The sequence below is a fragment of the Vulpes lagopus genome, chromosome 1 (genome assembly GCF_018345385.1).
Source record: "Vulpes lagopus strain Blue_001 chromosome 1, ASM1834538v1, whole genome shotgun sequence".
NCBI classification, from domain to species: Eukaryota; Metazoa; Chordata; class Mammalia; order Carnivora; family Canidae; genus Vulpes; species Vulpes lagopus.
This window is the reverse complement of record NC_054824.1, coordinates 97,802,188-97,826,536: the sequence shown is the minus strand read 5'-3', so window position 1 is coordinate 97,826,536 and position 24,349 is coordinate 97,802,188. Positions and strand designations below refer to the sequence as shown.

Here is a 24,349-nt window from a genome sequence, read left to right as displayed (position 1 = left end):
ACTTTATATTTCCTAGAAGCATCAGATGGTGAAGGAGGAAGAGACACAGAAATGATGCAGCAGGAGACCGCTCCAGTTCCTGCCCAGTCAAAGAAAACCAAACAGGTGACAGTACTATAGGAGTCACAACTGTTAGACTCTGGAATCAGCATCTTCTGCCTCTCTACAACATGCCCTGTTCTTTAACATCAGTTGTTGGTGAAATTTGAGGAAAATGTTTATCTTCTTTGCCTTAGAAAACACCGTGCTTCGTTAATGATAAACAAGCAAGGTCTATTTTCCCCCTAATATTTTTTTTTACAACATAAATGTATTTTACAATGATTATATCTTAGATTCTTGTACCACATTTTTACCAAGGATCCAGTATACTCTTTTCAGTGCAGTTCCTGGGAAAAGACAAACAGCATAAAAATATGTAAGATGACCTCTCTGCCATGCTGCCAGTAGGCTCCCCAGGTCTCATGTCTACCTAGCGTCATGGTCCACTGCATGAATATTTATCAGGGGATTTCTACCCTGATATTACCAACAGTGGTCATTTGATATATTTTACTTCACATCCATTTGCAGCTTTTTCACATTTTGTGGCCCTCAAACCTGGTTGGTAACCATGTGTGATTTCTTTTTGAAGGATCATCTCTTGCCAGACTAAAATTATCATCTACTTCATAGCATGATTTGTGGTCTTATCATTATTTTAAGTAGCTCTAAACTCATTCCACAAGAGGGTGATGCTCTCCAGTTTGTAACCAGGCCCAGGATAATTGTGAGAGTCAGTTTACCTACAAGGTGTATGACCTTGAGCAAGCTAAACTCTGTACCTCAGTCCCCCTATTGGTAAAATGGTGATAGTAAGTATATTTTCCTCACAGAGTTTTGGTAGAGATTAAATAGCTGATACTTGTTAAGCACTTCAAACAGAGGTTGGCAAAGAGTAAGCACCAAAGTGATCATTATTATAGTAAATGACACTTCATCTTTTTTATTTTGTTATTTTTTTTCTAGCGGGATGGGGGAATACAGAAGATATACAATACATACTTAATATGTAATCATTGACGTTTTCTCTCCAGCCATTAAATATTTTTGTCCAAGGCCCTATATCAGTTTTAGCTTTTGTTTTTTCTTTTTGCTATTATTTTATTTTACTTTTTTTACCCAACTATAATTAACATACAGGATTATATTAATTTCCTGTGTACAATATAGTGATTCAACAATTCTATGGATTACTTACTGCTCACCATCATAAGGGTACTCTTAATCCCCTTTACCTATTTCACCCATCCCTACCCACCTCGCCTTTGGCAACCAACAGTTTGTTCTCTGTAGTTGAGAGTCTGTTTTTTGGTTTGTATCCTTTTTTTAGTAGCATGTTATATAGCCGTCATGTGTCTTTCTTTTCCTTTTGTTCCTTTGTTTTGTTTCTTAAATTCTATATATGAGTGAAATCATATGGCATTTTTCTTTCTCTGACTGACTTGTTTCACTTAGCGTTATACCTCCAGGTCCATCCATGTTGTTACAAAGGACACGATTTCTTTTTTTTTTTTTTTTTTGTGGCTGAATAATATTTCAGGGTATGTGTGTGTATGACATCTTTTTCCCTTCATCTATGGATGGACACTTGAGTTGCTTCCACTCTTGGCTATTATACATAGTGCTGCAGTAAACATAAGGGTAGACAGATTTTTTCTTGTGTTTGTTTTCTGGTTTCATACCATTGTAGTCAGAAAAGATGTACGATATTATTTTAATCTTTCTTTGGGTCATTTTCTGTGTTCATTGCACTGATGTGGCTGCTATTTGGGGGTATATCCATGGGATGAAGTGATTTCTTACTGCCACCTTCCCAGACTCCCTCCTCCATTTTAGTTTCAACCATTCCTTCAGAGGATTACAGGTTAACATCTTTAATCTTTTGATTTATTTCACCAAGGTGGAGTTTAATCTTACCTTAGCTTATCCTGCTGACCACACCATAGTCATGCCTTCTTTGACCTTTGCCTCTGTAGTACTCACCTGCAGAACTTGTTTCCAAATATCTTTCTTTAGACCCCCACTGACTTTCTTTTTACTTTCTTTCTTAATTTTCTTCTTGCTAGTTTCTCATCTTTTTCAAGACTCACTACAGAAAAACTAAATTTGCCCCAGTATCTACCTTTACTTCTTCTTATTACCTTTTTAGATACATTGCTAAACTTCCACCTTTTTTAAGCTCCCTCCTTGGCTCTTCTATTCCCACAACCATCAAGTTAGATAAATGTCAGGGAATCATAGGAAGAATAGGAAAAGTGGGAAAGGAGAAAGTGAAATACATTCCCCATTTCTGTGAGCATTCACCTATCTTTTGCCAACCTAGGTTTCAACAATAATAAAGACCATTTATTGAGCACTCACCACATGCACTGTGCAAGACACCATGACTCAAATGGTCCTATGAAGTAGGGGATACCCTATGTACTGTGAGGTAGGGAGTACCCCATTTTACAAATTACCTGAGGCTCACAGAGATGGGTTCTGGGATGGCTGGCTGTGAGCCAGGTGCTGAGGATGCTTTTCACTGGTCCCTTTTTCACCTGTCCCTTCTCTTTCAATTTATGAAAATCAAATTCACCATGTCCTCATGTGCTTTGTTGGTCATGCCATTGCTACTTTCTGCCAAGAAAAAAAATTATGAAAGCTTAAAATTGTACTGCCCGTTTTAACCACCTTCCTCTTGCTCTAATTTCATTCACTACCAAATTATCTTAAAGAATCCAAGTCTTAGGTAAACAGAATACATTGACCCCTTTCTCCAAGTCTGTCCTAATTGCTCTGGCCAGGGAACTCACAGGGAAATCTTATGGCCACTGCCTCATAGGAGTGCTCTGCATCTAGCTCCTGGTGTGCATCTCCACAGCACCACCGAGCATAGACCCTCACCCCAAATTGGCACTTATTATTTGTGCAATGAAAGAATGGATAACTATACCAAGATCCTCGTTTTCTCACCACTTCTCCCATCTCAGTTCTTTGTGTCTCCACTTACAAGCCATCTACTACCCACAGGAGTCTCTTAGACTCTGATGACTCAGGGTCCCTCTTCCAGCCCCCTCCTTGATTGAGAGGGATCTCTCTTCCACTGCCCCTGACTGCCCAAACAGCCCCTCTTGCTCTTGCTCTGTGGGCTCCCATCCTCTCTCTCTCTCTACAGCTACCCTTCTCTCCCTCTGGAAATCATCTCACCACCCCAAGGCTGACCTCCTTATGGGCAGACTGACCTTTCTTGAATCCTTCTAGAGTTGTTCACATATATAGACCTTGAGTCTCCAACTAGTTCATAAGTGCCTTGGGGGCCAGGGTTTCTTTTGTGTTCACTACAGAACCTAGCACAATGCTAGGCACTTGAGTCCTTTGACAGATGTAACAGGGTATTTGTTTTTTAATAGTAACTATTAAATTTTTTTCTCTGGATCAAAACAAAAGAAGAGCACCTGGGTGGCACAGCGGTTGAGCATCCGCCTTTAGCTCAGGCCATGATCCTAGGGTCCTGGGATCGAGTTTCGCATCGGGCTCCCCACAGGGAGCCTGCTTCTCCTTGTGCCTATGTCTCTGCCTCTCTCTCTCTCATGAATAAATAAAATCTTTTTTAAAAAGTATTTTGTGCTATATTTAAGTTTTGAATTTTTTTCAAATATTTTGTTGCTTTGCTATTCTTTCTTTTTTTTTTTTTTTTTTTTTTTTTTTTTTGAGAGAGAGAGCACACATGCACAAGTGGTGGGGGGTACAGAGGTTAAAGGAAGAAGCAGACTCCACACTGAGCAGGGAGCCCAATGCAGGGTTCAATCCCGTGACCCTAAGATCATGACCTGAGTCAAAGGCAGATGCTTAACCAACTGAGCCATGCAGGTGCCCTGCTTTACTGTTCTTTAAGAGGTTTTTTTTTATACTTGTATAGGAATTTCCTGGCAATAAACTGCCAACTTTAATCCTTTAATCTATGTTTAGGCTTAAATATCAACAGGTAAGAATATGTGTTGAGTTAGATGGTATTCCCTCCTTTACCGTAGCTGAGTCTCACATTTTATTACTGAGATGCCTCCCATCTGTCCAGTATTTCAAGCAGCAGATTTATAACTTTATAAAAGTTTTTTTACCCATGCAACTACATCATCTGTAGCAACCATTTCACATCTAAATAATCATCCTTGGCCTCCTTCATAATGTAAGTATAAAGATTGCCAATGCTTCTTTTTTTCCAGATATTGCTTCCAAAAAAATGATGAATTCCCCTACTTGTAGAGATTGCATCACCCTCTTCTCTCCTCAACACCAGTCACTTCAGAGCCAACCCTAGTGACTTTGTAATTATGGTTCCCAGAATATAATTCCTTATGAGGGGTTTTGTGACTTTGCATTGATGCCTCCATGATGTCAATCGCCGTGGTTCCATGACCCATCCTCTTCCCTCAGAGACCACACTGGACATCTGTTTTTTTAAGGTAGCCTTTTGCTTAACTCTTCAGATCATAAAAGACTCTTTAGTAAAAGTGCTTATCCCTTTCCTTCTTTACTCACCTTTCTCAACTGTTATATTTTCTTAATATTTATTTATTTGAGCATTGATCATTTCATCTCTTTCCCACTCTTCATCTTCAAGATTGTTCTTGGGACAGGCTCCAGTCAATTTAGCATCTGACTCTTGATTTCAGCTCAGGTCATGAGCTTAGTGTTGTGAAACTGAACCCCCACATCGGGCTCCTCACTCAGTGAGGAGTCTGAAGATTCTCCCCCTACTCATGCTCACTCATGCTCTCTTTTTCTGTATAAAATAAATAAAATCTTTTAAAAACAAGATCATTCATGCCATTTTTAAAAAGGACTATGTCCTACCCACTCACTGATTTACCTTCTTCCTTTCCATACTGCTGTCTCAATTCTGTTCCTCTCTGTATTAATCTACTGTTGCATAACAAACACAGATGCTAATAGCTTAAAACAAAAAAAGTATTTATCTCATATTTTCTCTCATCTCACAGGCATGGCTTAGCTTGGTGCCTCTGGCTATATGTCTCTTATCAGGTGCCAAACTGTGGGCTGGAGTTGGAGGACTTGACCTCCTTATTGGCAGGCCTCAGTTCCTGACCATGTGAGCCTCTCCACAGGGCTGCTTCACCTTGCCTCTGGCTTTCCTCAGGCTAAGTGACCCAAGCAGAAGAAAGTAAGAGCTACATAAGACAGAAACCAGTCTTTTTATAACATAATCTCCAAGCTGGCATGTAATCATTTCTGCATTACTCTGGTAGAATCAAGTCAGTAGGGGCACCTGGGTGGCACAGTCGGTTAAGCATCCAACTCTCAGTTTCATCTCAGATCTTAATCTCCCGGTCTGGGATCAGGCCCTACATCAGGTTCCTTGCTCAGCACAGCATTAGCTTAAGTTTCTCTTTGCCTCTCCCTCTGCCCCTTCTGTCTCTTTCTTTCTCTCTCTCACAAATAAATAAATCTTTAAAAAAAAAAAAAAAACAGAAAGAAAGAAAAAGAAAAGAATTAAGTCAGTTATTCAAAATGTGGGAATGAATACCTGGAGATGATTGGTAGCTCTCTTGGACTCTGGCTTCCTTGGTCTGACCTCTGGCCACTGTGATTTATATCCCTCCTCTGTGCATATGTTCACCCCTCACAAGGAAAGCAAAAGTCCATTCCCTTTACAGCATAAGCTCAGTGTCTAGAATTTCATTATGTAAATCAGGTTCAGGGACATTTGAGGGTCCTCAGGTTTAGTACCTTAAGTACATTTCTTCTCAACAAAAGAAAAGAAATACAAGCATGGAATAACCTTCATAGACATTTCTATTCAAGTATTTGGCACAAGGAGTTACTGGTCTCACAGCTTTTGAAAGTGTTGGGAGTTTCATTATTAAGTCTTAAAGCCCAGGTTCCTAAGGTTCTTCTGTGATTCTCAGCTCTACTTTTGGGGTTCCTTGTGTTGCCCTCTGAGTCCTCCTTCCCTTTATTTTGTCTTTAAGATTTATTTTTTTATTCATGAGAGACAGAGAGAGAGGCAGAGACACAGGCAGAGAGAGAAGCAGGCCCCTCACAGGAGCCGGATGCGGGACTCGACCCCGAATCCCAGGGTCACAGCCGGAACTGAAATCAGCCACCCAACTGCTGACCCACACAGGTGTCCCTTTTTTTTTTTTTTTTAATGGAAGGTAGCATGTATTTGCAATAAAAAAGTTCTTTCAGCCTGCTTCTTGACAGTAGAATTCTCAGGGTTCAAAGACCTTGCCTCATTTTATTCCACCTCTCACCTTCTCAGCTCAAACTGGAGATATATTTCTGAATATATAATGCCTTTAAGAATTTTGTAGGTCTTCTTGTGGTTCTTCTTATGGTTCAATGGTTACTCCATTGAGCAGAAATCACAACCACAAATCTTTTCCAGTAAACTTTCTTTTCTGTGGGCCCCTGCTTAGACAACTGAGGGACAACTGAAGCTTCCTAGAGGCATATTTGAGAGAATCTGTGAGACACAATTTTAATTTCTTTAAAGAGCTTTTATGTGACTGAATAGTACTCTGAGGTACCACCTTTGTTCTTTCTGAGGTCTTAATGGATTTGTACTCATATACCTTGACTTCTTTGATAGTCCTTTCAATTTAACTTCTTCCTTTTCCATTTTACTATGAGCCACAGAAGAAATTAGGTGAAACCTTACATACTATTTGGATCTCCTTTGCTGAATCCATTAGATATCCTTTGCTGGATCCATTAGACACATTTCTGTTTTCCACATAACTGCAGAAAACAGTATTGCTAAACGTTGTACCACAACATAACAAAGATTCTCTTCCTCCAGTTTCCTATAAGATTTTCTTCACTTTCTTCAGGCCCTCACCCTCAGTGACCTCAAAGTACAAAATTTTACAAACATTGTGCTCAGAAATGCTATTCATCCATCAATCACCTACTTTTTGATACATTTCAAAGTAATTGGTAAAGTCAGTGGACTCCTCTCAAACACTTCCACATGTAAATCACTAACTTTAATTCAGTATTTAAAGATCTTCTTTTTTCCTTTGGAGATAAAGTTAACATACAATCAAATGCATAAATGTCACAGGTACCATTCACAGAGTTTTAACAAATTCATACAATTTTATAACACAAATCCCTACAGTTTAAAAAACATTACTATCACCTCATTACTATCACCCCAAAATCCTTTCATGCCACCTCTGAATCACTTTCCAACCTTCATGCCCCAGGGCCTGCCACTGTTCTGATGTCATGTATATGAAATCATATAGGATATGCTCTTTTGTTCAAGCTTTTATTCAGTGCAGTGTTTTTTAGATTCATCCATGCTGATGTATAGTGGTTCATTTTTTTTAATTGCTGAGTATATTAGTCTGCTAGGGCTGCCATAACAAAATACCACAGACTGGGAGGCTTAAACAATAGAAATTTATTTCTCACAGTTCTGGAGCCAGGAAGTCCAAGATCAAAGGGTCAACAGGTCTGGTTTCTCCTGAGGCCCCTCTCCTTGGCTTGTAGATGATCACTTTTCTCAGTGTATCCTCACATGGTCTTTTCCCTATGTGTGTCTCCTTGGTGTTTATTCCTTCTCATATAAGAACACCCATCCTATTGGGTTAGGACCCCACCATTAGAACCTCCTTTAGCGTTTATTACCTCTTTAAATTCCCCATCTCCAAATATAATCACATTGGAGATTGTGGCCTCAAAATATTAATGGGATGGAGAGGGTTACAATTCAGTTCATAACACTTCTTAATATTCAATTATATGAATACTCCACACTTTCTATTTTTCTATTGATGGATACCTGGGGCTACTTACTGTTTGGGCCTATTATTAATAAATCTGCTTTGAACATTAATATACAGTCTTTTTGTGAACACATATTTTTATTTCTCTTGAGTAAATGCATAGGAGTAGGATTGTTGACTCCTATTTAGTTTTATAAAAAATGACAGATTTTTTCCAAAACCAGTGTACCATTTTTGTACTCCCACCATCCATGTATAAGAGTTTTGGTTGTTTTATATCCTTGTAAATATTTGAAATTATAAGCCTTTTAATTTTAGACATTTTGATGGGTGTATACTAAATAACTTTTGACCAAACCCAAAAGAAACTAAAAAGCCAGTTCTAATTTTTTTTACAATGAACATATTTGTTTTTGTTGTAATATGGTAATTTAATTTTTTTTACCGAAGTGATAATAAAACACCATTAAAAGTTTTTGATAAAAAAATAACATCACCTTTCCTACTCTTATCCTAGGGGTTTTTTCAGAGGCAACCACCATCAGCTTTTAGCTGTTTTTCATATTTGCTAACATATAGTTTATATTGCTGTTTTTTTATTTATCAGCTCCTGACATGATCTCTTAACTTCCTGAGGCAGCATATGAGGACACAGCTCTCCATCTCCCCCATATTCCCCCTCTGACTGCTAATTCTCCTGCTAACAGAATATCACATTTTGGTTAAAACAGTTGTCACTATCTCACAATTATGACCACGGAACTACTGTTCAGTGCTAAGGGGGAGAATGCTATAATCATTCCTCCTTTCTTATACAACTCTTTGTTTTCATGGCATTAATAATTGCCTCATTTCTTCATTTGCCTAGCTTGCTGTGTTCCTACTATTAATTGTTTCCATATATTCCAACATCTTTTCCACTTGTCCATGAATAATATTTTCCATATGCTCAAATAGATCATTCACTGTTTTCCTGAAGGCCTCTATGCTCCTATTCCACTCTGAATTGGTTATTCTCTTGGTGTCTTGAGCAACTGAGATTTCTCTTTACTGCCCCTTCAATGCTTTTCTGGATTAGTTTCCTTATTTGCTGAATCCCATATCTTACTCTTTCTTGGTTTAGCCCTTTATTTTGCTAGAATACAGCCTCTAGTATCGGTGGGTAGGAAGTCAATTTTTTTTTTTTTTTTTATTTATGATAGTCACAGAGAGAGAGAGAGAGAGGCAGAGATACAGGCAGAGGGAGAAGCAGGCTCCATGCACCGGGAGCCTGACGTGGGATTCGATCCCGGGTCTCCAGGATCGCGCCCTGGGCCAAAGGCAGGCGCCAAACCACTGCGCCACCCAGGGATCCCGGAAGTCAATTTTTTGAGACCTTAAATACCTGAAAATACCTTTATTTAACTTTTAACTTGACCAATAGTTTGGCTGGGTATAAAAGTCTAATTCTCAAATAAATTTTCCTCATAATTTTGGAAGCATTGTTCCATTAAGTCCTAGCATGCCTTATTGCTGTTGCAAGGTCCAACACAATTCTTTTTCCGGACTCTTAGTATTTTGTAACTTACTCTTTCTCTTTTTGGAAATTTTTAGTCATATTTGTTTGTCCATGATCTGAAATTTCACAATGATGCTCTTCAGTTTGGATATTTTTCATATTCATTATATTTTAGACATAATGGGTTTTCAATTTAGAGTTTCATATTGTAGATAGTTTCCTTCAGTTCTGAGAAGCTTCTCTTGTGTTATTTCTTTGATCAGTCCTTTCCCACTGCTTTATATGGTTTCTTTTTCTGTTATACCTTTAATTGGAAGGTTGAATCTCTTAGGCTGATTCTCAATCTAATATTCTTGCCATTTTTCATCTTTTGGGGAAATTTCCTTTATCTTCAAGCTTTCCTCCTACAGTTTTACTCCAATTTTCTTATTTGTTTTCTTTTTTGTTGTTGTTTTGTTTCATGACTGAAATTCTTCCCTTCTCTGTCTGAGAATATTAATTAAAATTGTTTTGAATCTTTTATCTTTTTGTTGTTTATTTGCTCTCACTGTTGAACACTTACCTTAGCTGTCTATTCATATTAAAAAGAGAGACACCAAAAAGCTGAAATAAATATGAAATATTTTTTTGTATTTGTAAGGCTTGTTGATTAGTGAACTTCATAGTAGAGTAGTAGGATAGCAAGCTGTATTTAATATGCCCCCCAAATGTCACTCTCTTGTGATATTTCTTAGTCCATTCACTTTTCCAGAAAAAAAATTCAGTAGTCTCCTTCATATAATATATAAGCCTGGCTCAAGACATTCTGAAACAGGGACAGGAAAAGGAAGGGAATCTCAACCTTTGTCCCATCTTCCCTGTGCCAGATTCCTTGGTCCTCATGTTCTCTTCAGAGACTAAACCTTCTGTCTGCTGCCAGGAAGAGCAAGATGAGAGGAAGCAGTAATCAGTTAGTTGCTTGACTTCCTGGGCAGGAGATATATAGCCCAGTGGGAGGTAGGAAGGAGGCTAATCATTCTAAATATAAACTTTCAACCAATGTCCTTCTTTTAAACCCTTCTGTATATGTAGTACCTTGTATCACCAGCTACTGAACCCTTTCAGAGTCCAATAGATCAACATCATTTACTTTTAGCTTCCCCCTCTCCAGAAACCTAGGTGCTAGCTCCACCTACCTAAATCACTTCCATCCAGTTTCAACCATTCTCCATTTTCCAAAATATTGTTGAAATCTCTCCACTACAATTGTTCAATCCTGATTTCATGGTTCAGGGTATAATTTTTGACACTTTAAGGAATTGAGAATATGCCTTAGATTCTTCACTTAAAGATTAATTTATTTCATATATATTTCTAAATATTTAAACTACATATTTAAGTTATACTTTAAAAAATCACTAGATTTAATGTAAAGAAATATTACTTATCAACTGTCAAAGACAGACTGTTGAAATTGGTTTCCAGAAATGGTTAGCTAGTCTGGCCTGAGTCTTCTGCATCTTTTTACCTAGTTTCTCTTCGGGTAAGAATCAGTATTTGTAAGGTAGCTGGCTAAATTTCAGAATTTTTAGCAAAATGGATTTGTACTTCTTCATAAAGCCATCACCCCTCTATGGAAATTGCCCCCATAAACTTACCTTCTTTACTAGTGCCCAACCTCAACCACATAAGGTAACTGCTCCCAGAAAACAAATAGTATACTGTATTTCTTTTAGGATGATCTAAGAATTTGAACCTAACATTTAACCTCATGCAGTGTGTCTTAACTAAAACAGTTCACCAAGCATGTTTCTTTTTTCCTATGCATGATTTAGAATTATGTTATTTTTTCTTCCAGAATTGAACAGTCCATATCCCTAGAAGCAAGCTTATTTCTAGATTTAATTTATGTCATGTTAGAGTTAATTGACTTTGTAAACCTAACATAAATACAACCCTGCACATTGAACATACTGTTAGAGAGCACCCTCATTTGCTAAATAACAAAATGGAACAGGTTGCTACATCTGATTCCCAAAAAGCTTGATACTGGTGACAAGATACTACAGTATGCCTTGAGAGATCTGCTAATCATATCCAGGCCTTTGCCTTAAGAGCATGAGCTGAGCTGAATGTTAGCCTGGCCTGTAATTGGACTCTTATGACCATCTGGCAGCTTCTGTGACATATTAGTGGCCTTGGCCCAGTTTCTAATTGGCATGTACCAGCATCAAATTGGCATGTATCTGCATCCACAAGACAGCTTAACTTTCTAAATAAGAGAGGTCATAATATCTTTCTTTTTAGCTATGATGCAATTGCTTTTGGCAGGTTTTCGTTTTAACTGAGAAGAGGCTAAAATATCAAGATTCACATGTTACTTTCAACCTAAACCTTTGAATCTGCCTTTCTACTAACTGAAACAGAGTCTAGAAACTGCTGGTCCTGACCCCATGTCTTGAAGAAATTTGTAGATATATAGAGAGATCTACATTATATAGATATATGTATATATCTGACTTTAAGGCATAGGCATTCTTAATCTGCAGGCTGTCTGCAAACTTTAATAAAAAGCTTCATCTGTATTCATTTAAAACAGAGCCAGTAGAGGCAAGATTGTTTTAGTTAGTAGCTTACCAGCTTAAACTGAGTACTTTCTAGTTGGAATGGAAACTTAATCCAGGAAAAACTCAGAATAAGTTTTTACTCATATTTTATATCTTTCTTGGCAACTTATTTGAAAATGTTGCATAAAAGAACCAGCACAGGAAACATTCTATATTCCTGCTTATGATTAATAAATATGGAATCCAAGGCATTCTATTTTATAAATCAAGGTCTTAATCCAAATCTCCTGTTTTTCTACATTTGAAAAAAAAGCCATCAGGGTAAAAAGAGCACTAAACTAGATAGGGTATTCGAAGGTCAAGGCAACAGGCAAAATTGATTACTCAGAATGTCATTGTGCTGAAACTTTTGTCAGACCATCAGCAGAAACATTCATTTTGCAGTCACTACAGATAAGTAAGGCATTTGGTGTAGCTGGTTTTATAAAAGTGTAAGTAAATAGGTCCTACTTCCATTTTTCAATGCTTATTGAAAGAGGAAAGGAGTTAATAACAAAACAGTATACCAATGACATGGAAATACAGGCTCATGCATTGCTAGTTCATGGAAAATGCCAGTCACAATAGTCAAAAACTTTCTTACTACAGCTTAATTTAATCATATCTATTTCTACCTGTATTTTACAAACCTAACCACTGTCTTCAATCTTTAGTACCCTGCACCGCCACTTCAAACACACATTTTGACCTGAGTTCAAAGATTTTCCAGTCTCAAATCATCTGCACTTTCTGATTTTTTCAAATTCCCTCAGCCTAGTCCCTGCCTGGTAGCCTATGGGTCTTCCAACATCACTGTCTGTATATTACCAAGATACTATGAAGAATACGTGTATGGCCTAGGTACTTTGGGGTTCCTGCCATGAGTTGACACCTTATCATGCTAAGATGAAAATTTCCTCATCTGTATCTCTTTACAGCCTAAAGAATGTTTCTTGATAAAACCAAAGGAAACAAAAGAAGATGCCACCAAGACAAAGAGGAGAAGAAAGGTATATTAATACTTTTCTTAAAATTTTCTTACAACCCCCAGTGATTTACCTCACATTTCTGTATAGTATACATTGAAGAGGCAACTATTGTAATTCCCACTTTAGAGATTATAATATACAGTGAGGTTTGGTGACTTTCCTAAGGTCACTAGTATTAAGTGTTTTTGTTGAAGCTAAAAATAAATTCTTCTGATTCCTATTTCATTCATGTGGAGCACCAGACATCATTGTTACCCACCTTTGTTTTCATTGTTGTTAGAAGATAGACATGGGATTTCTAAGTCTAGAAGAAGCCCAAAGCTGTTCTGCCCTCTGGCCTTTCTGGTCCTGCCCAAGGAAAAAAAATTACTGATTTTCTTTTCATATCCATTTCTGTTTTTTAAACCTTATATCTTAGAGTACTAGTAAAAAAAAAAATTTAACCAGATGACAGTAGTATAAGGTATTTCTCACTGTAATTTGGAACCATAATTTAAAGCATTGCATTTTAATACTTGCCTATGAGTGCGTGGAAGACTGTATTGCTCCTACACAGACTTTCTTATGGCTCAACCTTAGAGAAAGTGTGGTTAGCTTTGACCTTCCACCACAGTTGTGAAAACAGTGGTGTAATTCTCTCCCTGCCAAAAAGGTCTACTGCTGAATTCAGCAGAGGAAATATGATTGGGATTAGAAAAAAGAAGATGGATTCAAACCAATTACTTAACAGCAAGCTTTTAGAAAGTTAAGGGTATATATGCATATGTTTTCTTTGCTCACAAATGGCCAAATAGAAAGATGGGAGATGCCAAATTGGCTGAGGTTTGGCAAGTCCTTAAAGAAGTGACTTTAACTTCTCTTTGATAGTTTGTACACTAATGGCCTTCAGGAGTGTTAAGTTCTTGGTGGCTCAAGGTCAAAACTCTAGCTAGATAGTTTTAGCCTTGGCTGAGATCATGCTAAAATGTGCCTACTGATGACATATTTTTAAAAGTTAATTCATTTGACAGAACTTTGACCATTCTTGGCAGTGGTATAGAAATGAGGATATTGTGGAAGGAGTTGAAAAGGCTGAGGGTGGGGGTGAGTAGTGGCTTTTGTGGATATTTGATGAAACATTAGAAGGAAATGAGAAGGGAAGTTTATGATGAAAATTAACTGAACAGTGTTCCTAATACATTGCAGGCACTCAGTAAATGCTACATAAATGAGTTCAAATCAAAATAGATGCTGTAAAGTCATTCCTGTTCTGCTTTCCACAGGGCCACCTCACAACTCTCTCCCAAGACTTGAGAATTGAGAGTCTACAGTCCCCCTTTTGCAGTAGGCTCCAGTGCTCAGATTACTCCTGCGGGTTTTACTTTAATCCCAGAAATCCAAACTGAGACTCAGTGCCTTAAAAACCAGGTTAGGCAAAAAATTCTCAAAATTCTACTCTCCCAGGAATAAAAATCATCAAAGGATTAAAGAGAGGTTTCCACAGCAACACAATTTCTTGACTTTTAACAGAAAATAATGCCCTATTATGGAAACTCCTACAGAAATTTCAGTTTTCTTGGAAGCCACAGACCAAGAGTTACAAGGAGACTTTTAGATCACCCATTCATTTTTCAAATCAGGAGCTATACATCCAAAAAGTATTAAGTTTTTTCAAGTGTATTTATTAGGACTCACATTCACACTCAGCTATTGCCAAAATCTACGTGCTGTTTAAGTGCCAGAGGATTCAACGTATTCTAAGCTAATGTCATTCTAAAATCTATCTTCCCTGAGGTTTTCTTCCTTTCTCATGTTTTAGAAGAAAATTACTGATGTTCTTGCAAAATCAGAGCCAAAACCGGGGACCCCTGAAGACCTGCAGAACTTGATGAAGGACTATTTCAGCAGCAGCCGCTCAGTGATTGAATTAGAAGAACTAAATCTACCAGGTACAACCAGACTTGTTTGGTTTTTTTCCTTATTTTTTTTCCCCTTTCTACTCTGGGGTTAGTCATTTTATCAAGCCTCACGGTTATTGCTGTCAGCTTTCCTGATGAGGAAAAGCAAAAGCAGTGTATCTTTCCTCTACTGTATATGATACACCTAGGTATCTCAGCTGGTGAATCGATCTGTTTTCCCTGTGCTGAGACTCCTTTCCTCAACCTCATAGTTTTAACTTCCGAATGATTTCTTTATTAAGATACTACATGGTATTTGTTCAATCTAAAGAAAGATTTGTAATTGCATTTTTTTAAAGAAAAAGCTGATTGCTGAGTGCATTTTTTTGTTTTAACATCCTTAAAGGAGTAAGGACCCTTAGTTGAGAATAGAAGTTAAAATAAAGCATACATTTAAAAGTATAGATATGAAACATTAATTTACTCACCTTTTATAGACAAGAACTTCAGCTTTTTTTAAAAAAAAAAAAAGATATATTTACTTGAGAAAGAAAGAGAGTGCACACGTTCAAGTGGCAGGAGGATTCTCTCTTCTTGAGGGAGAGAATCTCCAGCAGACTCCAATGCTGAGCGGGGACCTGAGCAGGGAGCCCAGCAAGGGGCTCCACTGGGGGTTGGGGGATTGTTCGGTGCCAGGCTCAGTCTCACCACCTGTGAGACCTGTGAAATCATGATGGAGGCTGAAACCAAGAATCGGACACTCAACTGACTGAGCCACCCAGGCACTCCAACTTTAATGTTAATAAGCATCATAGTTTTGTTGTGTTTATCACAGATTTCTAGTTACAGTTTGGTTTTTGTGGTAATGTTTTGGGTCCCAGGCCAGACTTTTTCAAGCAAACTATCTAAAGACAGGAATAAAATTCTGCACTTTTAGCAAAGCTGACACCTCACCCCAAAAGACTCTTAAATAAACCTATTACTGTTTGAGATCTACTGCCTTAGAGTATTTATACTTAAGTTAAAAAGATATTGCAAAATTCTTAAAACAACTGAATTAATTTGAAAATACTGATACATCCTATTAACTCTTCAGAGCAGAGATTAAAGAAAAGAGATGTTACAAAATCAAACCACACAAGGTTTGGGTAACTCTTCCAGGAGAGCTATTTATAGATAACAAGGGATATCTAATTATTGCTGTTGGAAAAAGTCGAGGGTAGCTTGATTTTCCTTTTCCATTACAACTATATGCCTTCTAGAGGCTTAAGAAGCTGAAAACATCCTGTTCCCTGAATTTTTATAATTCCCTTTGTGATGTGCTTTTTTAAAAAATGCACATTGAGTTTGGAGACATGAGTGCCCATCTGTTTCTTTTCCAAAAGGAATACCCTTTAGGAAATTTAAGGAGTGCATTTCCACATGAGTGAGATCTGGAGCTTTAGAGGCACAAAGCCCAACAGCTCCAACAGAAGTTAGAAACCACCCCTCTCTAGGCATAGTTCCTTTGAGGAGAGCTATGTCCTGACTACTCTATCTCAGGACCGAAGTGTTGTAACAAAGCCTCTGTTCAAAGTTTAACCAAATTTGACTCAGTGGTTGCTTTTTCCTTCCAGTTCTTTGTTAGAGTATACCTCCAACTCCAGAAGGATAAGTATACCTCCTTAGCACTCTTCTGTGAGATCGTGAGACTGCTGCTACTCTGTATACTTATGGAACATTATAAATATTAGTTTCCTGGTATTGTAGAGATATAGAGGTCAGAAGAAACCTTTAAAAGTCACTTGAGTTCCATAGTGAGTTTACACTATATTATTGCTCTATTACAGTTTAGTTACGTAGTTAAATAAGAATGTATGGTCATAGGTTGGTTTAGGAAGGAAGGAAGATGTTAAATAAACTTTTATAGACAAAAAGAAAAGGTTTTTATTTTCAGGTTTTATTGTCTCCTTCTGAGACATAGTGAATAATGCATCCTGAGAATGTTTGGGAGAAAAGACCCCAGTTGCTACATACAAGACTAAGGACAGAGAGGAAGTCCATAGTAGGTGAGAGGACGGACACACTGGATTATTTCGAACAGGCAGAGGCAGAAGCATAAATATAAGGTGAATACAGATAATGAAGTACTGTTCCTATTAGTTTGCTGAATGTCTAACTTGGTTCTGATTTGAGGTTATTTGTGTCTGTAGGGCAAGAACATGTCTTTTCAGTTAATATTGTTCACTGTACATTGTTAATGTCATACACATGGGCACTTAATTAGTTTTGAGGCAGGAATTTCTTGGAGTTAACTCAGCTGTCCTCCTGAGAGCTGCAGTGTGGTTTAGATCAGGGCTAAAATGCCTGTAGGCTAGCAGCAACTGAATCACCCAAGAACTTAAAAAACAAATTCCCAGGCCCACCCCAAAGGAATTCTGACTTACTAACAAAAGGAGGCCGTCCCAAGAATCTGGATCTTTCCTAAAGTTCTCCAGGTGAGGCTAATCATATGGAGGCTTGGGAAATTATGGTTTTAAAGACCATCAAAGGCTCTACAGCTGTATAGGAAGCAACATCTTTGAAGTTAACTGACAAAATGTGAGTTGTATATGCTGGGTCACAATATAAATGTCATTTAATTTAGTAATAGTTTACTCCTTAGCACTCTTCTGTATTTATAGAAAACCTTTTTCTTATAGAAAGAATTAGAGTGGTAAACTTGATTTTGCTTTTTTATACATCTTGGATGTAGTTAATAATACTACATAATTGCTAGACTGTGATAGTCCTTGGTTGAGCAAGGCCCCTATATTTTATTTCAGTGTTATATTGTCTTTTACTGTGGTGTTGTATTGTGTTTTGATACGTTATTCCCCCTGTTTGTTTGTTTATAATACTATTTATTTAAACAAACTATAATAATTTGTTTATAATATGCTACAGTATTTATACCCGTAATAGAAGTACATCTAAAATCTGCTGTGTGAAGTTTTTGAGTTAATCTTCTTTGTAAAACAGCAATTTATTATTCATGCAATGGGTTATTTTTTTTATTGGAGTTCAGTTTGCCAACATATAGCATAACACCCAGTGCTCATCCCGCCAAGTGCCCCCCTCAGTGCCCGTCACCCAGTCACCCCAACCCCCCGCCCACCTCCCCTTCCACTACCCCTTGTTCATTTCCCAGAGTTAGGAGTCTCTCATGTTTTGTCACCCTCTCTGATATTTTCACTCATTTTCTCTCCTTTCCCTTTATTCCCTTTCACTAATTTTTATACTCCCCAAATGAATGATTGACTTACTTCACTCAGCATAATACCCTCCAGGTCCCTCCACATCGAAGCAAATAATGGGTATTTGTCGTTTCTAATAGCTGAGTAATACTCCATTGTATACATAAACCACATCTTCTTTATCCATTCATCTTTCGATGGACACCGAGGCTCCTTCCACAGTTGGGCTATTGTGGCCATTGCTGCTAGAAACATCGGGGTGCAGGTGTCACGGCATTTCACTGCATCTGTATCTTTGGGGTAAATCCCCAACAGTGCAATTGCTGGGTCGTAGGACAGGTCTACTTTTAACTCTTTGAGGAACCTCCACACAGTTTTCCAGAGTGGCTGCACCAGTTCACATTCCCACCAACAGTGCAAGAGGGTTCCCCTTCTGCCTTGTTAATGTTCCCCATTCTCACTGGTGTGAGGTGGTATCTCATGGTGGTTTTGATTTGTATTTCCCTGATGGCCAGTGATGCGGAGCATTTTCTCATATGCTTATTGGCCATGTCTACGTCTTCCTCTGTGAGATTTCTCTTCATGTCTTTTGCCCATTTCATGATTGGATTGTTTGTTTTTTTGGTGTTGAGTTTAAGAAGTTCTTTATAGATCTTGGAAACTAGCCCTTTATCTGATATGTCATTTGCAAATACCTTCTCCCATTCTGTTGTCTTTTAGTTTTGTTGACTGTTTCTTTTGCTTTGCAGAAGCTTTTTGTCTTGATGAAATCCCAATAATTCATTTTTGCTTTTGTTTCTCTTGCCTTCACGAATGTATCTTGCAAGAAGTTGCTGTGGACAAGTTCAAAAAGTGTGTTGCCTGTGTTCTCTTCTAGGATTTTGATGGAATCTTGTCTCACATTTAGATCTTTCATCCATTTTTAGTTTATCTTTGTGTATGGTGTCAGAGAATGGTCTAGTTTCATTACTCTGCACGTGGCTGTCCAATTTTCCCAGCACCATTTATTGAAGAGACTGTCTTTTTTCCAGTGGATAGTCTCTCCTGCTTTGTAGAATATTAGTTGACCATAAAGTTGAGGGTCCACTTCTGGATTCTCTGTTCTGTTCCATTGATCTATGTGTCTGTTTTTGTGCCAGTACCACACTGTCTTGATGACCACAGCTTTGTAGTACAACCTGAAATCTGGCATTGTGATGCCCCCAGCTCTGGTTTTCTTTTTTAATATTCCCCTGGCTATTTGGGGTCTTTTCTGATTCCACACAAATCTTAAGATGATTTGTTCCAACTCTCTGAAGAAAGTCCATGGTATTTTGATAGGGATTGCATTAAAATGTAAATGGCCCTGGGTAGCATAGACATTTTCACAATATTAATTCTTCCAATCCATGAGCACGGAATATTTTTCCATCTCTTTGTGTCTTCTCAATTTCTTCCAGAAGTGTTCTGTAGTTTTTAGGGTATAGATCCTTTACCTCTTTGGTTAGGTTTATTCCTAGGTATCTTAGGCTTTTGGGTGCAATTGTAAATGGGATTGACTCCTTAATTTCTCTTTCTTCAGTCTCATTGTTAGTGTATAGAAATGCCACTGATTTCTGGGCATTGATTTTGTATCCTGCCACACTGCCGAGTTGCTGTATGAGTTCTAGCAATCTTGGGGTGGAGGCTTTTGGGTTTTCTATGTACAGTATCATGTCATCGGCGAAGAGGGAGAGTTTGACTTCTTCTTTGCCAATTTGAATACCTTTTATTTCTTTTTTGTTGCCTGATTGCTGAGGCTAGGTCTTCTAGTGCTATGTTGAATAGCAGTGGTGAGAGTGGACATCCCTGTCTTGTTCCTGATCTTAGGGGAAAGGCCTCCAGTGTTTCCCCATTGAGAATGATATTTGCTGTGGACTTTTCGTAGATGGCTTTTTTTTTAAATATATGATAGTCAAACAGAGAGAGAGAGAGAGAGAGAGGCAGAGACACAGGCAGAGGGAAAAGCAGGCTCCATGCACCGGGAGCCCGACGTGGGATTCGATCCCAGGTCTCCAGGATCATGCCCTGGGCCAAAGGCAGGCGCCAAACCACTGCGCCACCCGGGGATCCCTCCTAGATGGCTTTTAAGATGCTGAGGAATGTTCCCTCTATCCCTACACTCTGAAGAGTTTTGATCAGGAATAGATGCTGTATTTTGTCCAATGCTTTCTCTGCATTTATTGAGAGGATCACATGGTTCTTGTTTTTTCTCTTGCTGATATGATCAATCACATTGATTGCTTTACGAGTGTGGAACCAGCCTTGCATCCCGGGGATAAATCCCACTTGGTCATGGTGAATAATCTTCTTAATGTATTGTTGGATCCTATTGGCTTATTCCCACTCTTCCTCAATCTACACTCCTCTTTACTTTTCCGTAGCATTCACTCTAATGTGTTAATACATGCTTTTAAATATGTATATTTGATGGTAAAATGTCATATTGTTGTATGGGTGTACATTTTACAATTTATCTAAATGATGTGCTGAACTTCTCATTCTGTTTCTTTTCGCACTGAGCACTTTTTTTTGAGATATGCCTGTATGGCCTTGTGCATATGGAGTTCACTGCTTCTAAATGCTATGTAGCACATATGGTCATCGATTTTTCTCAGATACAGACACTGAGGTTGCTTCCTGCCCCCTGCTATCACAAATAATGCTAGGATGAATATACTTGTATATGTCTCTTACAGACCACGTAAGACTGTCTTTCCATTCTTTACTCAGGAATGTAATCATGGGGTCATAGGGTATACACAACTTAATTTTACCACTTTCTAGAATAGCTATTACCAGTTTACACCTCACCTACATTTTACAAGAGACTTATTACCCTACATTCTTCACAATACTTAGTATTATACATCTTTCTAATAACTTCCATTCTAATGTGTGTGTAAAGTATTATCCCATCATTGTAATATGCCCTTCTAGGATGACTAGTGAGTTTGAGCATCTCTACGTAGATTTGTTAGCTGTTCCCCCTTTATCTTTGTATATTGCCTGTTCTATGGATTTGAAAAATAAACATGCTTCATTAGTCATTGAATGATAGAACAAGCTTCTATTTCATTACTCTAAGAAATTATGGACAGTTAAAAGTTTACTTGTTCTTATTGCTGCTGTTGCTTTAAATACTGAACAACACTTTCAAATATATAATGAGCCCTCATTCACTAATGTTTTACAATATTATTCAAGAAGGCACAATTCACAGTGAACCTATTTTGATCATGTGTGTTTTTGCAAAATCCTCTACAAAACATGTTTGTTGTGTTCTAGACTCCTGTTTCCTCAAGGCCAATGATTTGACTCATAGTCTTTCATCATACCTAAGAGAAAGTAAGTAAACTCTAATTTTCTTTTAAATTCTTCACCAACTTGTTATTACTCCATTAAAACATAAGATCCATCTCTTTAAAAACTTTTAAAACTACATTTAAAAGCAGAACTATCCACCTCAAATGGATTTGAAATAGAGGTTTTTCTTAAGGTCCATCTTGATATTAATTTCTGTTTATTTAAGCTTATTCTTGTTTTGCTCTGGCTTTGATTATTTAGGTTTTAGTCTCATTTTTGGTTTATAATACATTAGAAGTATTGATATAGGAATCCAGAGAATAATTAAGTGTTCTAGTTCCAAGACCCGCACTAATTTGCTGTTTGATCTGGGACAGATCTCTGAGTACTCTTCTGGGACTTGATTTTGTTATCTGAAAGATAAGGAAGTTGGACATGTGGTCTCTATTCTAGCTGTAAAATTCTGAAATTCTGTTCACATGCTCAGAACTCAGACCATGGATATTTACTGCACAATCTGATTTCATCTTTTCAATATATATTGTGTGTAGCCAGGAATAAGCTAAAGATTATTCATATTAGGTAGTCACCTATTTGTGGTTGACAACGAAATAATTTAGATATAGAGATTTAACATTCTTTTTTCAAACTCAAATCAGCTCTGATGACACTCAACTTGAGTTCATAAACCCTTCTCCGCCTCAAATTCAGCAAGTATAAATATAGGTAATAGTAGAATCAACCTCACTGAATTGTGAGAACAGTGTTCATGTTTAATAAATGCTTGCTATTTTTTAATGTCGTTTCCATTTTTATTTTGAGTGTTTCTTTAAAATTTTAACATTATTGAATCAGAGTTCTTTTCCTAGTCTTTGCCTTCAAGCATCAAACATAAATTATCAAAAATGTATTATTCCAGCCTTTTTTTTTACTTGGTCCTAAAACTAGTCACATTTAGCTACTTGGCATATTATGTGTTTTATGTTATAAGTTAATGATATTTCATTTTAATCTAATATCTAGAATAGCCAGAGAATAGAATCTGGACAGTACTTATTATATTTTACTTTAATTAAACACTAACAAAGAATAATTGAAGAATACTCAATTTTAGGGGCCCTATTTTCCTATATTTAGAGTAAAACTTTTCTTATGGTCTTTTTTCAGTCTGCCCTAAGTGGGTAAAACTTCGGAAAAACCATAATGAGAAGAAATCGGTTCTGATGCTGATCATCTGCAGCTCTGCTGTCCGGGCCTTGGAGCTCATTAGGTTAGACACTTCATCTATTTGTTTAGTAAGCATTTTCTGAGTAACTGATATGTGTCAAGCTGATGTGTTCTATGCTAGAGATGCAACAATGAATAAAACAGACAGAATCCCTTCTGTCATGGAACTTACTTTCTAGTGAGGGAGGTAGGCAACGAACAAGTAAATATACATTACAATGTCAGATAATGTTGAGTTATATAAGAAAAAATAAAGTATGGCAAAGGGATAGAGGGGGTTGAGGGGTTACTTTTAAAAGAGTTGTCACAGTAAGCTTCTCTAAGGAGATTGACATTGAGCAGAGACATGAACAAAGTGAAGGAGAATGCCAAGCAGATATCTAGAAGAAAAGCATTCCAGATAGACTGGACAGTAAGCACAAAAAGGCCCTGAGATGTGATGCTTTTGGAAGATTTTGAGCCGAGGAGTCCTATGATCTGAATAATCATTCAAAAGGATCACTTTTCTCTGCTGTGTGGAGAACACACGTTGTAGAGGGCAAGAGTAAAAGCAATGAAATAATATAACTGATTGGAAAAAATAATGGAAGAAAAGATCTAATTTAAAAGGATAACAAAAAAAAAAAATAGAACAAGTAATAAACTTACCAAAATCTATATAAAGAATTACATAAGTAACTCAGATTTTTTTTTAAGAGGGAGTGAGGGCAGAGGGAGAAAAAGAGAGAGAATCTTAAGCAGGTTCCATGCCCAGCACAGAGCCTGATGTGGGGCCTCAATCTCACAACCCTGAGATCTCAACCCGAGCTGAAATCAGGAGCTGAATGCTTAACCCAGTGAGCCACATAAGTGCTCTGTGACTCAGAAGATCTTGAACAAAAGGGCATACCATGTTGTTGAATAGGAAGGGTCGATATAGAGGCACCTGGGTGGCTCAGTTGGTTAACTCTCTGTCTTCAGCTCAGGTCATGGTCCCAAGGTGCTAGGATCAAGCCCCTCGTTAGGCTTCCTGCTCAGTGGAGAGTGCGTTCCTCTCTCTCCCTCCGCCACTGCCCCTGCTTGTACTTGTTTGTGCTCTCTCTCTTTAAAAAGGTGGGGAGGGAAGAGTCAATATTGTAAAGATGTCTGTTTTATCTAGAATAATCTATAAATTTCACAGATTCCCAATATAACCCCAATAGAATTTGGTTTTCTAGCCAGATAAGCTAAAGTTCAAATTCTTAAAAGAAGCTAAGCTCATAAGAGAAAATCCAGAAGAAAAGTGGCTGGAGAAACTCTGATAAAGAGTATTAGAGGATACTATGCCTGTAATATTATCAGATTACCAATAGATATATATTACCAAGTCTCACTTACTAAAACGGTATGGAACTGGCATATGCATGCCAGATCACACCAGGGGAACAGAATTGGAAGTCCAGAAGTAGGCCCATATGCCTATGAAAACCTAACATATGGCAAAGGTGACAAATCAGTAGGGAAAGATGGATTATTTAATAAATGGTGTTGGAAAAACTGGGTAGCCATCTGGAAAAGTAAAGTTGGATCCCTATCTCACTTCTTATACCAAGGTAAATTCAAATAGACTGAAATTTTTAATATAAAAATTATGTTTTAAAGATAATTTGTCAGTGCTTTACTAAGTGCTTTCACATACCCTTTCATTTAGTTTAGTTTTTGTAGGAAAAAAGAAAATGCTTCCACTGGACCAGTGGTAACATTGAGCTTTCAGAGAAGAGACATCAGAATAAAATGGAATTTACTAATGGAACTAGCCCTCTTCAAGAGCCAGGCTCTGCACCAGGCTTTGACAGGAGACAAAACAAAGGAAAATCCAAGTCCTGGAGAAAATA

General features: G+C 37.6%; 1 protein-coding gene across 4 annotated transcripts in view; it reads left to right on the top strand.

Moving 5' to 3' along the window:
* Positions 1-24,349, top strand: part of CMSS1 (cms1 ribosomal small subunit homolog) — a 370,781-nt gene that overhangs the window by 337,741 nt on the left and 8,691 nt on the right. For 3 of the 4 annotated variants that reach the window (XM_041759774.1, XM_041759789.1, XM_041759764.1), the window contains exons 2-6: positions 17-105; positions 12,803-12,874; positions 14,652-14,781; positions 21,252-21,311; positions 22,437-22,539. In XM_041759774.1, the coding sequence (XP_041615708.1) occupies positions 17-105; positions 12,803-12,874; positions 14,652-14,781; positions 21,252-21,311; positions 22,437-22,539 (454 nt within the window). The remainder of the gene's footprint in view (positions 1-16; positions 106-12,802; positions 12,875-14,651; positions 14,782-21,251; positions 21,312-22,436; positions 22,540-24,349) is intronic. The other variant, XM_041759780.1, reaches the window with a different exon arrangement.